Here is a 19,685-nt window from a genome sequence, read left to right as displayed (position 1 = left end):
GCTGGAACACTGGTATATAACTATTATGCATACAAATGTGTGTAACCTATTATGTTCATGTGCAAATAAGGAAAAGAGAAATTTAATATAGAAAACAGTATATATATTTTTCAAAACCTGTGCATTTGTTATACAAATAATTGTATTTGAAAATCTCATTAGTAAACTTCGTTCTGTTTATTTTTCTTTTTTTTCTTTTTTTCTTTCAAATTTGAAAATTGAATGTATAATACTAACAAATACTAACAACTGTATAAATATAATATTTACTAATGTTAACGAGGCCGGGATAAGGTACCGGTACTTAATGTTTTAAACTAACAAATGTACAGATTTCATTAAAATATGATAAATTTAAAAAAAAGATTTTGGTGGTGTCACTTTTGCTGTTCTTGAGTTGTCCCTTTATAAATGAAAAAATTGCTGAATTTGATGTATATTTACAAGCGGGGACATCTCTGCCCCATGGACACATTCTTTGTTTTATTATTTTATTTCAAAATTTATATTAGGTATTATAATTAATAATTTTTACATTTCAGTAAAAGTTTTATGTTATCCACATTTGGGTTTACATGTGTAGCCTTTGTAACAGGAGCACTAGCGTTGTGGGCCCCACTTTACATGCAACGCTCTATCAGTGTTCAGGGAGGAAGTCCAAAAGAAAGCGTGTAAGTAACAGTGTCTGTCAATAAAATATTGAACACCAATATTTAATTCCTTTAATGCGGATGCACTCGACTCCAATCTTAATTGACTAGGATTGTAAGTTTTCCTATCAAAGGTCGGTGGTTTTCTCCAGGCACTCTGGCTTCCTCCACCATTAAAAACTGGCCACCACTAAATAGCCTAAATGCGGTGCTTAAAAGTGACGTTAAAACACCAAAAAAAAAAAAAAACTTTTTTATGTTTTGTGTACCGTAGAATACCAATTACTTTTAATTTCTATTGTACTTATATGTAAACTGTCAATTTAAATGTTAAAATATGAGTTTCAAAAAAAATTAATGATTTGTATGCAAACTTTCAAAAAACCATGAAATAAAATATTTGATCTATGAAAATGTAAATTTTCCTTGATCCTTGAAATTGGTGTCCGCAACTTAAATGAATTCACAGTATCTTTATATATTTTAACTTCAAGTGGAGGGAGTTATGTTTTTTTGTACGAGTCAGAATTCTTTTTTTGGCGTAAAGCACAAACCATTTTATATAGCTTTTCAAGGCTTTCAAAAAAAGTATTTTGTTCAGCATTTAACACTATAAAGTATATGAAAACCTGGATTCAGACTAATTAGTTTTGTTTTCTGCTCGACAAGAATTTTTTTTTCTCATAAAAAAAAAAAAATTATAGGAAAAAACCTTAACCCTCCTTTTTTTGCAAGTTTGATCATATTTTTTTTCTCTGTTCTAAATTCAAAATCATTTAGCTAATATGAAATGCACTTGAACTTTCAGAGTGAGTTTGACCTTTGGAGGGATAACTATAGCTGCAGGTTTTCTCGGTGTGTTTTTAGGCGCTGAGACTTCACGGAGGTACAAGCGAATAAACCCCCGAGCTGATCCATTGATTTGTGCCTTTGGGTTGTTATCGTGTACACCATTCCTATTCTTTGCATTAGTCGTATCAAAATATAATACAACAGCCACATGGGTAAGTCAAGAGACTGGAACATCACAAATATTTTAATTTCCAAGGTTAATTTTATTTTGAAAGTTTAGAAAAAGCGACCTATAGAATTTAGATAAATGGATGTTATATTTCTGATTTGATATTAACTAGTACATTTAGTACATATAGCACTTAGAGTAAACTAATTGTTGTTGTAATAATGTGCTCTATAAATATTGTATTTATTATTATTTCTTACATATTGCAAATTAACAATTCAGTTTAAAGTATAGGAGGGTTGGGTGTATGTTAATAATAAAACAACACAAAAGACATCTCACATTCAATAAATGGTCCTTAAGGTGGTACCCAACACTTTCACTAAGATTAATTTGGCTCGTTTAATTTTCATAAAATTTTGGAAAAGCATTTACTCTGACCCTTTGACAAAAATATAAAACTTTCAACCAAGCATTTTATCAGAAAAATTACACTGGTTATATAGCAATTTGACAAACACCAATTTTGATCATTGAGAATCTTAATATTCCTTTTACAACACAATGTTATTAAAACGTTTAGGTGATTTTACAGAGTTATCCCCCTGTAGTGTTAGGTACCACCTTAACAACAGATAAACAGCTATCACAATTGATTTAAAAAAAAACATATGACAAAAATCAAAAAATTCTTGAATTTTCAAAAAAAAAAAATTATATCCAAATCAAGAAAACATGTTTATTTGCATCTACACAGCATCAGAGAGAGACAATGATTAATAATGTATATTGCATTAGGCTTTATTAAATGCATGGGCGATAAAAAACAAACAAAAAACAACTTGAAATTGCCAGTATCTGATATATATATATATGTTATGCCATATCATTCAATCAAGTTCACTCTTATATTATAAAGATATTACACACATTATTTAAAAAAGTATGCTCTCTATTGTGTTCAACCTTTGTTTAGGTTTAAAAAGGGATTTATGGAGACATTTTGTCATTTGTTTACTCTAATTTTTCTATATTTAAGATACTTATATTCCTGGGAGAAGTATGTTTATGTTTAAACTGGTCAATAGTAGCAGATATGTTATTGGTAAGTATGAAAATTGAAACCAGAATACAGTTCATAGAATTTGCAACCTTCATAGGATTTGGGCTGGAACATACAGATTTACTTATGTCTCTACATACCTACATACATCTTCTTTTTTTAACTCACCTGACCTACAAGGCCATGTGAGCTTTTGCTATCAGTTTGCATCTGTTGTTGTCCATCGTCGTAAACTCTTCTCTGAAAACTTGTGGCCCAAAATTTTGAAAAGTGAATTAATTCCAAATTTCACAGTTTTGGTTATTATGTTGAAAGTTATAATAGACAGACAGAACTTTTCACTATGAAACAATGAGATCTTTAAACGATTCAACAGGGATGAATTGTCAATTGGCTCTTTTAGGAGTTACTGCCCTTGGAAAAAATATATTTATTCATTTTTGCAGAAACTATAATTGATGAAGAGAAATTGAAAAGCAAAAGTGTTAATCAATATTAGAGCTAAAAATTAGTCAACTTAAACTGATATTGTCAATTACAGCTTACAGGAGTTATTGCCCTTGAAATATCGTAACTTGTCCTTTTTTCAGAAATCATTATTGATAGAAAGAAATGTAAAAAAGCCTTAAAGGGAAATATATTGAGCACAATAAGATTTAAAAGTAAGTCAAACATGCCTGTAATTATTCAACTTAACTAATTGGACAAACCCCTTTTTGGAGTTATTGCCCTTGAAGGCTAATTATGCTCCCATTTGCCTCATATTAAATGTTATGAAACTTGTACACAATGCTTATTACCTCAAAACACAGTGTGGAGATATAGAAATCATATACTTAGACAATATACGTATAGTGTCTTGAAATATGAAATTTATTTGTATGAGGCTTAGAAACGGGAAAATGCGAGGTTCTACCGAGCATTTTCCCGTTTCGTGCCGAATACAAATAAATTTCATATTTCAAGACACTATACGTATATTGTTTTTATACTGAAATCGAAAAAAAAATGAAAAATGAAAAAAACATGTAACAAAAATTGTTAAAAAAACGTGTTTGGAATTTCCCTCTTGAGGTACCATTTTGGGGTATTTCCCTATGAGCGTAGTCCAGGTGGTAAGACATTGGCGTATTAAGGAATTAGAAAGGGAAAATGAACTTAATTAATAACATTTGATAAACATGATATATAAATAACCAATTTGAAGACATAAAAGTTTAAATTGAAAAAAGTTTGACCATTGTTACTTTACGTTGTCATGGTTGTGACGTGATGTTGTTGATGAAATACAATAAGGAGGCGGGGCTTATAGGTCAGTTGGGGTCATTGACGTATAAAGCTAACGTTTATACGTATAGCTTTATCTGTACAGTAAACTAGCTGATTGCAGTATAAAAGTATGTACATGTAGTTGAATTAGTTGCCTGACAACAAAAATTTTCAGACAAAAAAATTTAACAGTAACAAAATTTGAATGGATGGAAAGTTTGTAGATTGTCTCTGTTTACTTAAAATATGGTATATATTTACATTATTGTTAATGTCAATTATGTGTTTCAGTATTGTGTCATACCTACAAGACGTTCAGCAGCCGAAGCAGTTCAGATTTTAATGTCCCATGCTTTAGGTGATGCTGGAAGTCCATACCTTATAGGCCTTGTGAGTATATATGTAAAAATAAGAAGAAGTGGCATGATTGCCAATGAGACAAGTCTCCACAAGAGACCAAATGACACAGAAACTAACAACTATAGGTCACCTTATAGCCTTTAACAATGAGTAAAACCCATATTGCAAAGTAAGCTATAAAAAGCCCTGAAATGACAAATGTAAAACAATACAAATGAAAAAATGGCCTGATTTATGTACAAAATAATGATGAAAACCAAATATGATATACCATGATATACAGCAACAAACAACAACCTTTGAATAGCCACACACAGAATGTGGTGGGGTTAAACATGTTAGCAGGCACCCAATCCTCACCTAACTTGGGGAAGAGTACAACATATGAACCAACTATAAAAAAAGTATATGGTCCATTTTATTTGAGAAAAATATTTAGAGCTATATTAAAAAGAAGTATGCTTTCACTGGATGAGAAGAACCATATATTTCATCAGGTTTCAAGTGAATTATAATAGGAATAATATTTACCTAAATTACATATTACATGTGAAACATTATCAAATGATTTCTTGCTATATTGACCTCTATTACTTGAAATTACCAGTTTCTCAGTTGACAAAGAGCATCCATAAGAACACCATCTTATTGTATGATTTACCGTATAGTGGGTTATTTTCGCGGGGTGTTAATTTTTGCTTATTTTCACGTATAGAACAAAATCGCCAAATTAAAATCCACCAATTTAAAAGTGCACATGCAAAGGTATTGATAAAAGTTTAGAATCCACCAAAATAATAACCACCAAAATATTTCGTATACCTTAATCAATGAAAATCGCGAAAATTTTACACCCGCGAAAATAACCCGCTTTACGGTATTATGATGACATTCTAATAAGAAGATGTAGTATGAGTGCCAATGAGACAACACTCCATCCAAGTAGAAATCTCCAAAAGTTTACCATTATACTGTCATCAACACGGAGCCTTGGCTTACACTGAAAAACAAGCTATAAAGGGTCCCAAAAAATGACTAGTGTAAAACTGTTGAAGCAGGAAAACCAAAGATCTAATTTATACAAAAAGCAAAAAACATTTATGATCCACATCAACAAATGACAACTACTGAACATCAGGTTCCTGACTAAGAATAAGAAAAGAATTTTCAAATGTTTTAATAGTATGTGTGAATGATATATTTCAGATAAGTGATGCATTAGCTAAGAAGTACAGAGACCCACCTAAGACACCAAGTGTACAGTTTGCCACGTTACAGAGTGCTCTATATATGACACCCTTTGTCTGTGTAGTCGGAGGAGGATTCTTCTTAGCTACAGCTTTATTTATAGTAAAGGACAGAAAAGAAGCAGAGAAAATTACTAAAGGTTAGCTTGATTTAATACATATTTTGTTAGAATCTGAATTGATCAAAAATAGTATGGTATGCCAAAAAAATAAATAAAGGTCAGCCTTTTTGATATTTTGAAATACATATTTTTGTATGAATTTTAATTGAAAAGAAATTACATAGTTTGCAAAGCAGTAAGAATTTTAAATTGTGAAATCACTGAAACCTCAAGGTAGGATTCAAGTCTTAGATGAAAAATTAGAATGTTAAATTTTGCATGTTGAAATTCTGAAATTGACTACTTTGTAACAAATAGCAACAGGAGGATGAATAATTTTACTTAATTTTGCATGTTCCTTAATTGCATTTTGTAAAACTTCAAGGGTAGGATAAAGCATTAATATAGGGAGAATTTTGTAAATTGATGTACACTTTAAACTTTGAAGGTGTGATTTTTGCATTACTATAGGTACTTATAGGTACATTTTGTAAATTGATTTACTTTTTAAAACTTTGAAGGATATAGTGAGATCCTCGTAGATTCAGAGGGGGATGCTGATTTTGACGATGTTAACCAGCTGTTAGATGATGACGATGATGGACTACTTCCGTATGCGTAAAGTGTGTTGTTTGTTTATTTCACTAACAACTAATCATTTTCTGTTTACTTTTTAGTGCTGCATGGGCTTGTCACAGCTTTTTCATTTTGATTTTAGTTATCTAGTTTTTCAAGATTTTGCTTTATAATTAGGGATAGAAATTTATGTTCTGTACAACTGGAAAGGGAAATTACATTTTAGGAGGGAAATTGTGTATGATTGAGAAATTATGACAAGATTTTGCAAAAATATATATAATGAGTGGATTAGAATTCCTTTTACTTGCATCTATATCCAGATTTTTGAGGGGTTTAAAATATTCAATTTCATTTTCAAATAAATCATTATGTTTGGGGGGGGGAAATTATTAGATAGTGTAGATATTTTGACTGTTTGGACTTGTGAAGAACAAAATATAAATTTTATTTTCAAATATCTCATGTATGTAATGTAGTTGATGTTTTTTGGCAGAAAAGATTGTTGGGTTGAAGCTAAATGGTTTCAATCATAAAATTGCTTTGGGAAAGAGGAATATTCTTTTACCTATTAACTTTATTGTTTGTGTTCCAAACTATCATAATTACATTTTCTTCTTTGATGGATATTTACATCTTAACAAAATTTCTCTTTTAAGATTAGTTACTATTTACTGATTTAGGCATGTTTGGTTTATATATATAACAGTATAATTTTAATCAATTTCTATAAAAAAATCTAGTAACTTTGTACTAAATATTTCTCTTTAAGCAAATACAATTAAGTTTGAAGTGATAAATTGATACAATGTATTTAAATTTAAAGAAAATCAAGCTTTAAAAAAAAGTTAAAAGTTACAAAGATTTACCTCCCCTTGATTAGGTTTTTAAATTAAAAACCAACAGGATTATGAATTCAAAATCATAACTTTTTTTATGGAATTGAAAGTATTTGAATTATATAAGTGTTCCTTGTAATATTTCTGTAACTGTTTCCTCATACTCATAGTAAATAACCTCTTAAGCTTATGTTGAAATATTCTCTTAGTCTGGGATATGAATGGACATTATTTCTTTTAATATGCTTGTTTCTTTGAACATAATTTCTAACATTTAATATTGTTTACTTCATTAGCTTTGTAGACCTGCATGGATTTTGTTTATGTATATTTATTTTATTTATTTTATCATTTAATTAGAAGAGCCATTTTGTTCACATTTTGTCATATTGTACTTTCCATTGTATTACTCTGTGGTTGCTTGGGATAGAAATTGTTGTAATGGAAATTTGAATTTTGAAAAAAAGCTATAGTTTTCTGAACACATAAATGTAACAACTTTTGTTGCCAAAAAATTGTGATTTCCGCTTATAGATCATAAAACGGTTTTTCATAATTTCTGTTTAATTTAAATTCTAAATATTTTATATTAAATATGTATTAAGATCGAAAAGACAGTCAGTAAGTTATAAATGTTGCTATTGTCCTTTGACAAATTCTACATGCCAGAGTAATTATAGATTACTAGATTACCACAGGAAAAGATTTTAATAAAATTGAGAATGGAAATGGGAAATGTGTCAAAGAGACAACAACCAAACCATGGAGCAGACAACAGCAGAAGCTCACCAACAGGTCTTCAATGCAGCGAGAAATTCCTGCACCTGGAGGCGTCCTTCAGCTGGCCCCTAAACAAATATATATACTAGTTCAGTGATAATGAACGCCATACTAAACTCCAAATTGTACACAAGAAACTAAAATTAAAAATAATACAAGACTAACAAAGGCCAGTGGCTCCTGATTTAGGACAGGTGCAAAAATGCCTTGGAGTTAAACATGTTTATGAGATCTCAACCCCTTATATCCTAGCCAATGCAGAAAAGTTAATGCATAACAATACTAACATTAAAATTCAGTTCAAGAGAAGTCGAAGTATGTTACTAATTATTATGAAAATAAGGGACATAACTGACTTTATTATTTTGTCTTACTGTGGATTCATTTATATTCATTAAATACCAATTTTCATGAATTTTGTTGGGTACAGGGGGAACCACAGATATAAATGTTCAATGTAGCAATGTATTTCAAATTTTCTAAAGATATGTATGCAGACTTTGTCAAAACAAAAAACAAAAAATATCCATGAAAACACAAGTTTTCCTAGATCCACGAAAATTGGTACCCATGAAAAATAAATAAATCCACAGTATTGCTTGAAATGCTATCTTTATCTGATGGAAATCCAGGTAAGTTAAAATTTCATTTTTGATTCAAAATGTATAAATTCGCAACTCACAATTGATGAGAACTTACCACATCTTGACAAAGAATGTTCTTAGAAATAACAGCAATAGAATGTCATACATCTAAACTTTGATATTATATAATTTCAGACATGGCAGTAATTGATGAAACAAAAGGAATAGAAAATCCTGTCTTGGAAGGAGAAGATATAACAGTTACAGTGGCCGATCCAAATAAAAGTCAGCCACTATGACCTACTTATCTATAACATTAACTTAAGGGATATTTCTATGAAATGAAAACTCATCAAAATTTACAATACTAATAATTTGTGACATCTTTTTATTTTCTATTTTTGTATAAAACTAGTCAACACTGTAAAATGTTCTTAAGCAGGGTTGTGATCAAGGAACATGTTGACTTGTGTATGTTATGTATACTGGTGTTGTAGTTCACACATCAATACATTTTATTAATAAGCACTTTCTTCTTACTGAAAAAATGACTATTTTCTTTGCTGTATTACTCCATCACTTTGATCTGATTGACTTTTAAGCAAATATAAGATTCTTTTATATTGTGTCTACCTAATTTATTGCATTCAATGATATAAAAGAAGATGTTGAATTTTCTACAATGAGAGCCCAAGCTACAGACACACCATGTAAAGTCCTCCATGTCAACATACTTATTTTAGCAGACGACAACTATCTATTATAGATTATAGGTTTTTTCTTCAGCAGACTACAACTGTCTATTTATAGCTTATAGGGCTTTTCTTCAGCAGACGACATCTGTCCTTTATAGATTATAGGGTTTTTCTTCAGCATGTTTGTACCATAAAATACCAGACACAGGCCACAATGTAAGCCTGAATTGGCGAGGTATTACAGTGAAGAGGTCAACATAAAATTATAAGTGTGATGTGTGTGTTTTCTGTAGATGACCCTTAATTTATACATTTGTAAAAAGTGTTTATTTGTAAGTAATTTTGAAGTGGGAAACATGTATAATACTCATTTTTGTACAAGTAATTTATCATATTTAAGCTATAGAAATTGAATTATCCTGAACGAGAAGAGTATCATAAGCCATGAAAAATAAAATAAAAATCAAGTTGTTATAAGAAGGCATAAAAAAGTGAATTCCCTATGTTGGATAAGAACTGACACTTGCATTTTCTAAAAGGTGATTTGTTTTGTTGACTTTATTTTAAGTTTATACAAATTTGGTGTGTTTCTTTATAAAAGTATATAAAGTGCTATCTTCTATATTATCTTGATCCTCTTGTTGAAATATTTAAAGCCTGCCTTGTATGTACTATCTTGAGAAAAATTACTTAATTTTTCGGTTTGATTTTGTACACACATAAGCTTATCTTTGTTTGGAAATAAGGGTGCTACAATGTTGCCCAAGGTAGTGCAAAAAGGTCTCCTCTGCATTATCGTGCTACCTCTTGAAAAATAATATTTGTTCTGAAATAAATAAATTACTATGATTATGTTTAAGTTTTTTCAATTATAAATGTAATTCATATGAGATGAAATGCAGTGACTGATTTTTCTAGGATTCCAGACTAATCTATTTTTGAAACTATTTGATGTGCTACATGTATGTTATTTAATATTTATACTATTGAAAATATGGACTGCATTTCACAAAAGTTGGTCCACATTAAAAGTTGTTAAGGTTTTTTTTAAGTTTGACTGTTCCAATTAAGTAATTATCAAATTCGACAGATTAAATGAGCATTTCAACAATGTTTAAGGCTGATTTATGTTTTTGCAATCCAATCCATGTATCTATTTCAATTACTTTGTTTTACAATTCTGTGATTTTTTTTTTGTAGGAACCAAATTCCATAGATTGAGGTTTTTTTTAATATTTGCATGGATATTTGATTTCATGTTTTTTGGCAGCGACATATATAACTTTCAATATTTTTGTTTTTTTGCCAAAATCTGCAAACATGACTACACACATTTTTTATTTTGTTGAACATTTATCCACAAATCCATGAAAATTTGTATCCCACAAATAAAAAATGAACTCACAGTACTTGTAAGATTATATGTTTCAAGGTTGCTGTCAGGAATGCCTACCATATGAAAAACTGAATTATTTACTGTTATTATTTATGAAACGGCTATTATTGGAGGTATTGTTTTCCTCAATTATATGAAATTCATAAAGTTAAATAATGCCTTCTATGAAAGTTGAAAGATGTTACTTTTTCACTTGTAAATAATTCATTTGCTGGTAGATATTTATAGATAATTTTGATATAAATCAAGGCAGCTTATAAATATAAAGACTGTCCAAATCCAGTCATTGTGTAATACCATAACATCACAGGTTTTTCTAATAAAATTTAACACTTTATTACAGATTGTTTTGTTTTTATTTAATATAAAAGATAAAAAAAAAAATACGAGTTCGAGGATTCTGTTTTTCAAATGAAAGAAAAAGAGATGTGGTATTTTTTCTAATGAGACAACTATCCATCAAAGTGAAATGAAGATAAGAAAAGCAATAATAGGCAACAATTTGTCCTTCAACAATGAGAAAAACACATACCATATATTGGTTACTCTATTTTACTAGGAAATCAGTAAACAACTTTTTACCCTTCTAAAAATGTTAAGAAAATTGTTTCAGTATGCTTTGTTTGACATTTTAAAAAAAAGTGCTATAATTTCCAATGAGACAACTCTCCACAAGAGACCAATTGACACAAAATACAACTACAGGTTACCTTATGGACAATTCTCAGCTCAGTCAACTCCTCCTGAACCAAAGACCTTATGGATTTAAACAGAAACTTTCATACTTTTAATATACAGTCACATTATGCATCTTTTTAAAAAAAAGTCATCAAAAGAATTGCTGAATTCTTAACTCCTCCTTAGATGGCATTCATACAAAGAAACTTTTGAAGTTTCTTACTTGCATATGTGGTCCAAGGACACAGTTATCGTCCCTAGTATAAACAGTGTATAACTTGCATGTTTTATTTGATACACTTTCCCAATTTATTTCTTGATATTAAATGCATGAAATATTAAGTAGGATGTATTTACATGTTTAAAAAATTTGGGTGCTGAATCTTTATGTTAAGTAGTGATTTGGTCCAGTGTAAAATCAAGTCTGAAGCTGTCAAACTGAATTTTACACCCCTTAACACAGAATTGTCAATATTTTGAGTTAGAGCTGGTAGAAGTTTCTATAATTTTGATATTATTTGTCTCACTGGTAGTGCACTACACTGTAAAAATCTTTTTAAGAAAGAGCAGGTGTTATTTTTTTAATTCAAATTTATTGTCTAAAAGAAATGCGCTACGAAATAACTGTGTTCTCAGGCCATGCTGAGACTACTATAACACATGTGTTATAGTAGTCTCAGGGCCATGTCATGGTGCAAATTTTTGAATTAAGTTTAGCTTGAACCTCTTCGAGTTATAATGTTATTCATTGATATATACAAGCCTGCATGTATCTGTTTACTTGTAAGCACATTATGAGATAAGCATCTATAGTAAAAATTGTAGTACTTTAGTTGTCTCTGGTCAGAGTTGTCTCATGGACAATCAGACCACATCATAATTTTGTATAGAAGAATGTCAAATGATTCTCCTGAAAATGAGGATTTAGAGTCATTTTGATCTTTTATAAAGCATCCTAAGATCTTTGCAAAAGTCAGATCAAGTGAGATAAGAACAGCAATACTAAGAATATTGGTCATTTTGACCTGTTTTCTGTAAACCCCATCCAGACCTTTAAAAGTATTCCTGCAAAATGAATTGACCAATGCCCAATACTAAATAATAAGTGTCTCAGATGAGTCCCAGTTATTTAGGTTAATATAAATATAACCTCCTAGTATCTTGAAAAAAGATTCAAGTTATCTCTATTAGGTATTATAGAAACATGAGCTATACAGTCGTGGCTTATGGTTTAAGTGTTTTGTAGATTGTTGTTTGTGTTTTCTTCGTTTTCGTTTTCTTTATGGCATTAGTATTAACAAGTACATGATTTGCAATGCAACTTTAAATGGGATAATAGCATCCATACTCTAAGTTGTGAACTTTATAACAGTATAAATACTTCTGCTATCCATTAATACACAATAGATGTATTTGGGAGAATTTAAAAAAAAAAATGGAATTCGATGATTTATCATATACTTAGACTAAATAACATATGATTTTTACTGTATGATAATAGCATTAGATTAACGTAAATTCCATATTTTTCGAATTGGTGCTTAGCGGGCTGATATGAAAAGTTTATCACATGCTTCGAGTGTTATCACATGCCTTTCCGTAACGTTATCACATGGCATTCCGGTGATACTCGGCAAATTCCGGAAAATACACCTCAATGCTACGATTTTACTGAAAAACATTACAAAGTAGTGGACAAAACAATTATTTGGATACTGGAAAGTATGTTTTGTAAAATAATGAATAAATAATAAAAAAAAACAAAAAACCACACAATCAAACTATTTAATAAATGCATTTTTTAAAAGTTCCAAACATAATTTAGAAAGTTACTTAAAAAAAGTTTTCGAAAAGTGCCATTATGTATACTTTAAATTATTTTTTTGTCGTTTCATCCATATTGAAATGTTTTTCTTCTCTGTTCAGGCATATGATAAACAAGATTTCATACCGAATGTACCAAATTTGGTGTCCGAAATCCGTGAACTTTTCACTCTTTAAACTTCTATTTGGGAACCAAGTAAAAGGATCAATATATGAATCTCTGATTTTTCTCCATTGTTGAAGCATACGATAAAAAGATCATAACATGTCATTTTTAATATCGCATGTATTATCAGCCCTCGGTCAATATGAGCCCTCGAGCCATGCGGCTCTTGGGCTGATATTGAACCTAGGGTTGATAATTCATGCGATATGAAAAATGCCATGTAATAATCTGATATTATTAGCTAAAAGATAGAGAGAGAATCAAAGATACCTAATGAACATTAAAACTCTTAGATCTATATACCAAAATGGTCATTATGGAAGCATGAAATAGGCAGATGCTTAAAAACACATGACAGTAATGCCCGTTGTAAAAAAAATGTACAAAAGGCCAAACGATAAGTGTTGGATCTCACAGTAGTGTGTTGTCGAAAATTTGCACCCATCTATTTTTCACACAGACATTTTAAATATTATAAAACATTTATCTTTATGTGCTACTTATAGATAAATTGGAGCCGACATTTTCGACATCTACTAAAAACATCAGTTGCGTGGACATTTCTAGCATAAAGACAGACATGCACAGCTTATTTTTTGTTTGTTTTTAAAATGCACGGAGATGATACATTTCATCAGATATTTTTACATGTGTAGGCTCCTACTATTGAACGATAACCGAAAATCGTTCTAAAGGTTTGTACAAATAAGTAATTGTTAATGTTGTTTTTACACAAAAGATATACACAAAACAGGCTTGTGCATATAACTGATATCAAAGTAACATGCATCATCTCTACAGAGCTCATAAGAATTGAGAGAATCTATTGCTAACATCACACTTATTTCTTCTTTCAAAACGAAAGACTACACACGTATAATTACCCTTAGCGCTCAGCATTTGATTGAATTTAAATATTTTAATGACCAGTCTTTATGTATAATTAAATCCTTTTTTATTATCGGAAACAAATCTGTTATTTCAGGACACAACATTACCCACTAAATATTTACAATTTCGTGTTACCTATAAAACGCTTCGTGCGGAGAAATAGATAGCTTATTGATAGCCTAATATCCAGTGGCAAATATTTCACCCATTTGAGGACAGGAGCGATGTTACAAATTACAGGAACTATTATATATGATAAAATTCACGTACTATGATCGTTAATATTTTAGCAAGCTTATCATTAACGATGAGCTTGGATCTTCAGTATTTCGGACAATACAAAGTCTGGACAAAGGCTATTATTATGACGTCGTCCTTTGTGACGTTGGTCTTAGAGTGTGGAAATGTCATTGACAACCGCTATGGCTCATGATGGCTGAAGCCGAGTCATGTTGCCCCGAAATGACGGAAAACGTGCCATTCGTATTTGAAACGCGTTATATAACACAGAATGTCAATCAAAGACTTGCAGTATCTGGATCACTAGAAATATTGGGTAACTGGTCGGTAGAAACAGCTGTTATCGCCGAAGAAACGACCGCGAACACCGGAAGATGGCGTGTGAATGTAGAAATTCCAAGGAACACATCGTTTGAATGGAAATGGTTGGTTATTGAAAATGACAGATCGCGAGTTTACAGATGGGAAGAAAGGCCAAACAGAAGTTTGTCGAGCGGAACGAGCCCAGCACATGTCCGATCTGCATGGAATCTTGGAGAAGAAGTAGAAATTCCATTAAAGTATAAATTCAAGCGGAAAGGTAAACTTAAAAAAAATATGTGTAAAGACGGACTACAAGGCAATAGCAATTTCCCTAAATGATCGTTTGACCCTGAAAAATCGGAATATAGAGATCGGTAAAAATTATCAAATGTTTGCAAGCGGTGTTAAATTTGTTGTAGCCTTATGTTCTGCGATATTTATTCCCTCGCCGAAAGCAGTAGTACTTATGTTGAAACTTTGTCACAGATTTTGGTAAAATTTGGCATACAGCTATTTATCTAGATCAACTATTACCGACAATCGAAAATAATATATTCATCTCTATTTTTTTCTGAAATATTACTGATTATGTGAATCTTTTTAGAGAACGCACATTAAATCGGCGGGAAAAATCTCATATTTCTAATCTTTTCATGTTTGATGATTTTTTTTCCAAAGCTGAATTCAAATTTCACCAAAATCTGTGACATAGCTTATTTACTGCTAATCTTTAACGTTTAAACTTGACATATATCTTAACATATAAAATTTTGAAAAGTCTTATATTCACTTTGTTTCCAATTTTTTTTTTACAAATTTTATGCGGTTTTAATACTGGTAGTATTATTTAAAGACAATTTTACAGACATTTTTTTAATCCAACACGTACGGACGTTTTTCATATCAGCATATTGTAAAAGCTGCAAGTAAACATGGAAAACAATTCCTGCTATTCCGTTTGAAATTTGAATAATTTTCTAATAATTGTGACTCATAACGTACACAACATTCAAAATATTAGTATTGTTAATTAGCAAAAATGATAGAATTCGTCAGTATATATATATATATATATATACAACTCGTCTAAACATCAACCCAACAATGTTAGATCTGTAAATTTGCTTTCGCAAATTTTTGGTTCTTCCCTCGCCGGGATTCGAACCCATGCTACTGTGATATCGTGACACCAAATCGCCTGCACTGCAGCCGTCCCGCTAGACCACACGACCACCTGGGCTCTCATAAAAAGAGCTTTCGGTGGCCATATGTTACCTTTCCACGTCAGTTTTAATCTAGCGGCGTACTACAGTACATGATATATAAGGCATGAAGATGTTATTGTTACAGATCAGCTAAATTATCTATAGTAAAGGATCCTACAAATTAATGTAAGATACAGTCACAGAAAATAATTATATTCATAAGTACGTCTGAGTCAGTGACAACCCTACAACAGATGTATCCATCGGATCGCCATCAATGATGGTGATACATGGCTGTGTACATAATGTATATACAACTCGTCTAAACATCAACCCAATATATATGAGCAATTAATCGTTTTGAATTTAGGCAATACAGTTTTGAAATGAAAACTAACGATTCTGGGCGAGAAATGAATGTGCAGTACAGCCACTGGTATTAGAGAACATGTAGGAAACCACCATGATTTCATTAAGTTGTTTAAATACTTAAGCATACTCTGACAGTAACTGCAAGCATTTAATTGATTTTTTTTGTAACCTCAATTAAGTATTCACTTGTTATCAATTATTCGGTTATTAAATTGGTTTAAAATAAAATTAGTGATTGAAAAATAAACAAGTTTAACACAATGTTCAGCATAATAATTTTACCATCGCAAGTCAGGAACACCGTTTGTGGTTTGCTTGTTTCGTACCTTAATGTGTTATTTCATGATAGCAAATAATTTTTATGCCAGGGTCGTTAAAATGATAACAAAACCTCGACACCGACACTAACACTGGCAATGCATCCGGTTTCGCGTTTTAAGAAGACGGTGGCGGATCCAGAACTTTTCATAAAAAGGGGGCTGGGGTGGCGCTGACTAACATAAGGGGTTAGAAACTTCAGTCATGCTTCAGCTATTCACTATATAACCAACCAAGTTCCCCCCTAAAAAAAGGCCCCCTGTTTCTGCGTTGGAAGATCCTGCTACTCCATTAATTCCCCCCTTAAATGGATTTTAAAAATTTAAACTAAGAAAAACTACGGTTGCTTCCATTTTGGCTACAGTAGTGTCTATATTTCATTTGAACTACGATTTTTATATTGCACCGTCGCAAAATATCTTCTTAAGGTAGCACAATACAAAGATTTTTTTACTTCCAATCACTAACCTTTGAAATGCTGTAACTTTCTTATGAATGCATAGAAAATAATAAAAGAGGTACATATAGATAGATAAAGGATAAATCTTTTAAATGAATGCAATATTTTTATTATGTAATTAATATGTAATCAATTATTATGTAATTAGTGGCAACATCTGGGTAAGGTCACTTGAATGAATTTAGCTCTATCGTCTCTTTAACTATACTGAAAATTTTAACGAAATCTTAATCAACACATTATGGGCTTCAAAAGGGTGTCTCAGATTGTCTCTAAGGTATTCTATTCTCTCATAAATCTCCAATTAGTGAAAACATCCTAACCACATAAAAGCAGATAAGGTTTAATTATGTGTAAAATTTGTTCTATACATTCTATCTGAAATCTGATACACCCTTTTGTAGATAATGGCCATAGGTACAACATATAATAAAATCAACCCTCTAGGGATACCTATGCAGAAGCTAATTTCATTTGAAAGTGGAAATTTGGTGAAAAATATTTTAGACACCAGTTAACATTATAATTGGTTTCATAATTGTTGCATAATACTAACATTGCATTAATTTGAAAGAGTAATCTGTTAGCTATCCAAAACTACCACTTTTATAAGTTTTCAAGCATTATTAAGAAAGTAACAGCATTTTAAAACTTGGTGGTTGGAATTATAAAATCTTTGTATTGTGCTACCTTAAATCTGTATTTGCATTTGTGATAAATTACGTTATAGTTGGAACCCCCCTTTATCCTGGGTTAGGACCCCCTTTTTTAAATGGGCTGGATCCGCCCCTGGATTTCAGTATTGAGGCAAACATTGCTTACTCTTCCGGAGCACCCGAGGCCACATTGGTTTAGGTCGGTTAAACTAATACAAAATTTGGTGACTGTTAAAAAACGAATCTATCCCATCGAACTAGAGATAAAGGATACTACAGATATAGCTAAGTCTCACTCATATCTTGTCTTACACATAGAAAACGACAATGTGGGTCGGTTGAAAACAAAATTTTACGACAAACGAGATGATTTCAGCTTCCCATTTGTGATTTTTCCATTTCTATGTAGCAACATTCCAGCAGCGCCTGCATACGGAGTGTGTATCTCCCCATTGATACGATATTCCTGGGCTTGTATTTCCAATCATGATTTCCTTGATAGAGAATTGCTGCTCACAAGGAAACTATTAAACCAAAAGTTCCAAAAGGGGGAGTTGAAATCATTCCTTCGTAATTTTTACGGATGTCATCATGATTTGTTTGACTTTGCAAAATATCTGATGTTCTTTTATGTCGTAACTATAATACCCTTCCCTCTTCATGAATGTGATCTATCAAAATTAAACTATTTACCGGATTTGTAAAAACATAAGCAACACGACGGGTTCCACATGTGGAGCAGGATCTGCTTACCCTCCGGGAGCACATGAGATCACCCCCAGTTTTTGGTGGGGTTCGTGTTGCTTAGTCTAGTTTTCTATGTTGTGTCTTCTGTACTATAACTTGTCTATTTGTCTTTTTTTTTTATCTAAGCCATGGCGTTGTCAGCTTATTTTCAATCTATGATTTTTGACTGTCCCTTTGATATCTTTTGTCCCTCTTTCAAATCATAATGAGAGTCTTATCATTAGACATATGAAAGAATGCAAGATACTTAAAGAATACGATTTATCAACATCTAAATTTACAATTCGTCTTGTGTCTTCTCATCATTAAAGTTGGATAGCTAGCCTACTTCGTTTTATTAAACAGAATATCTTATGATTGTCATTGACTTTACAGGTACCACCAACAGCTGCAGTGAAGAGGAAGAAGAATGGAGTTATCTCCCTTCTGAGGAAATTTTACAGAGGCTAGGCAAAGCTACCGATGGCGTTACAGATAATGCCATTACTGGTACATCTAGTTCACCTCAGAATGGAAATCGAAACTGTTTTAGTGGACATCAGTCTGAAGATAGCGAAAAACTACTGGTATCAGAAGAAAATAATGACCAACATTTTGTAATGAATGACTCTTTCGACCCCAAAAATGAACCAACAAATGTTGGTACAAACATTGATGAAAGTGTAAAAGAAGAACAAAGTGAGATGTTTGACCCGTCGTCGAAGTCATTACTTACTCGAGTAACAGAATGGTTTTGTACAATATTATAAATAAAGCCTGATCTATAATAAACTATTGTAACTCATATTCTTAAGCCTTCTTCTGTAATGAAAACTTGAAAGTAAATATGGTAGATTTACTTACAGGAAGTATGATGATGATCAAAGCTGTGCATTATCTCCTTGAAAAAATGCAAATACGTTTCTGCAATAAAATATATATAGGGATACCTGCAAAATTGACATTTTGTAGGTATTCCTATAGGCACATTTGAGCAGACTTGTCCATGTACTATCGTGAATCACAGTTAAACCCCAATAGAGATATCATTTGATTGACAAATTTCTACAACATCTACCATTATCTTGGTGATGTTTTTTTGTTTAATAACCGAACTGTACTGCCGAAATGTACATTATTGAACTTGCAATAAACAAATCAAGTACAAAAAGTTGTAACTGTTTCTATTTTGGACGGCGTTGTTCCTTTGGCACCATCTAATTTATAGGTTTAAATTTCCCAACTCGTTCGCTATGCCCGTGTGTGTTGATTTCAATGAATGTAATCTATGTGCTATCGGTAAATTATTGAGTAAAGGGTTTCGT

At 31.3% G+C, this 19,685-nt stretch overlaps 2 protein-coding genes across 3 annotated transcripts in view; both read left to right on the top strand.

Moving 5' to 3' along the window:
- The window catches only part of LOC134680919 (protein spinster homolog 1-like), a 44,002-nt gene extending 33,159 nt beyond the window's left edge, over positions 1 to 10,843 (top strand). Inside the window, exons 7-13 of one of the 2 annotated variants that reach the window (XM_063540222.1) lie at positions 543 to 671; positions 1,459 to 1,654; positions 2,651 to 2,716; positions 4,235 to 4,333; positions 5,510 to 5,690; positions 6,173 to 6,274; positions 8,626 to 10,843. In XM_063540222.1, the coding sequence (XP_063396292.1) occupies positions 543 to 671; positions 1,459 to 1,654; positions 2,651 to 2,716; positions 4,235 to 4,333; positions 5,510 to 5,690; positions 6,173 to 6,273 (772 nt within the window). In that variant the 3' untranslated portion in view covers position 6,274; positions 8,626 to 10,843. The remainder of the gene's footprint in view (positions 1 to 542; positions 672 to 1,458; positions 1,655 to 2,650; positions 2,717 to 4,234; positions 4,334 to 5,509; positions 5,691 to 6,172; positions 6,275 to 8,625) is intronic. The other variant, XM_063540221.1, reaches the window with a different exon arrangement.
- Positions 10,844 to 14,464: 3,621 nt separating this feature from the next.
- LOC134727642 (uncharacterized) lies at positions 14,465 to 19,130 on the top strand. Its single transcript, XM_063592022.1, has 2 exons — positions 14,465 to 14,900; positions 18,757 to 19,130. The coding sequence occupies exons 1-2, from the start codon at positions 14,510 to 14,512 to the stop codon at positions 19,128 to 19,130; spliced, it is 765 nt and encodes a 254-aa protein (XP_063448092.1). The 5' UTR covers positions 14,465 to 14,509.
- Positions 19,131 to 19,685: the final 555 nt, after the last annotated feature.

Source organism: Mytilus trossulus, chromosome 8 (genome assembly GCF_036588685.1).
Source record: "Mytilus trossulus isolate FHL-02 chromosome 8, PNRI_Mtr1.1.1.hap1, whole genome shotgun sequence".
Classification (NCBI taxonomy): domain Eukaryota; kingdom Metazoa; phylum Mollusca; class Bivalvia; order Mytilida; family Mytilidae; genus Mytilus; species Mytilus trossulus.
Note: the sequence above shows the minus strand (reverse complement) of the source record. Positions and strands in the feature narration are given on the sequence as shown.

Bases quoted from the DNA above. Each gene is read 5' to 3' on its own strand.
- LOC134727642 (XM_063592022.1), top strand. From the start codon at position 14,510: ATGATGGCTGAAGCCGAGTCATGTTGCCCCGAAATGACGGAAAACGTG. The intron at 14,901-18,756 runs GTAAACTTAAAA...TTGACTTTACAG, and splicing joins GTATAAATTCAAGCGGAAAG to GTACCACCAACAGCTGCAGT.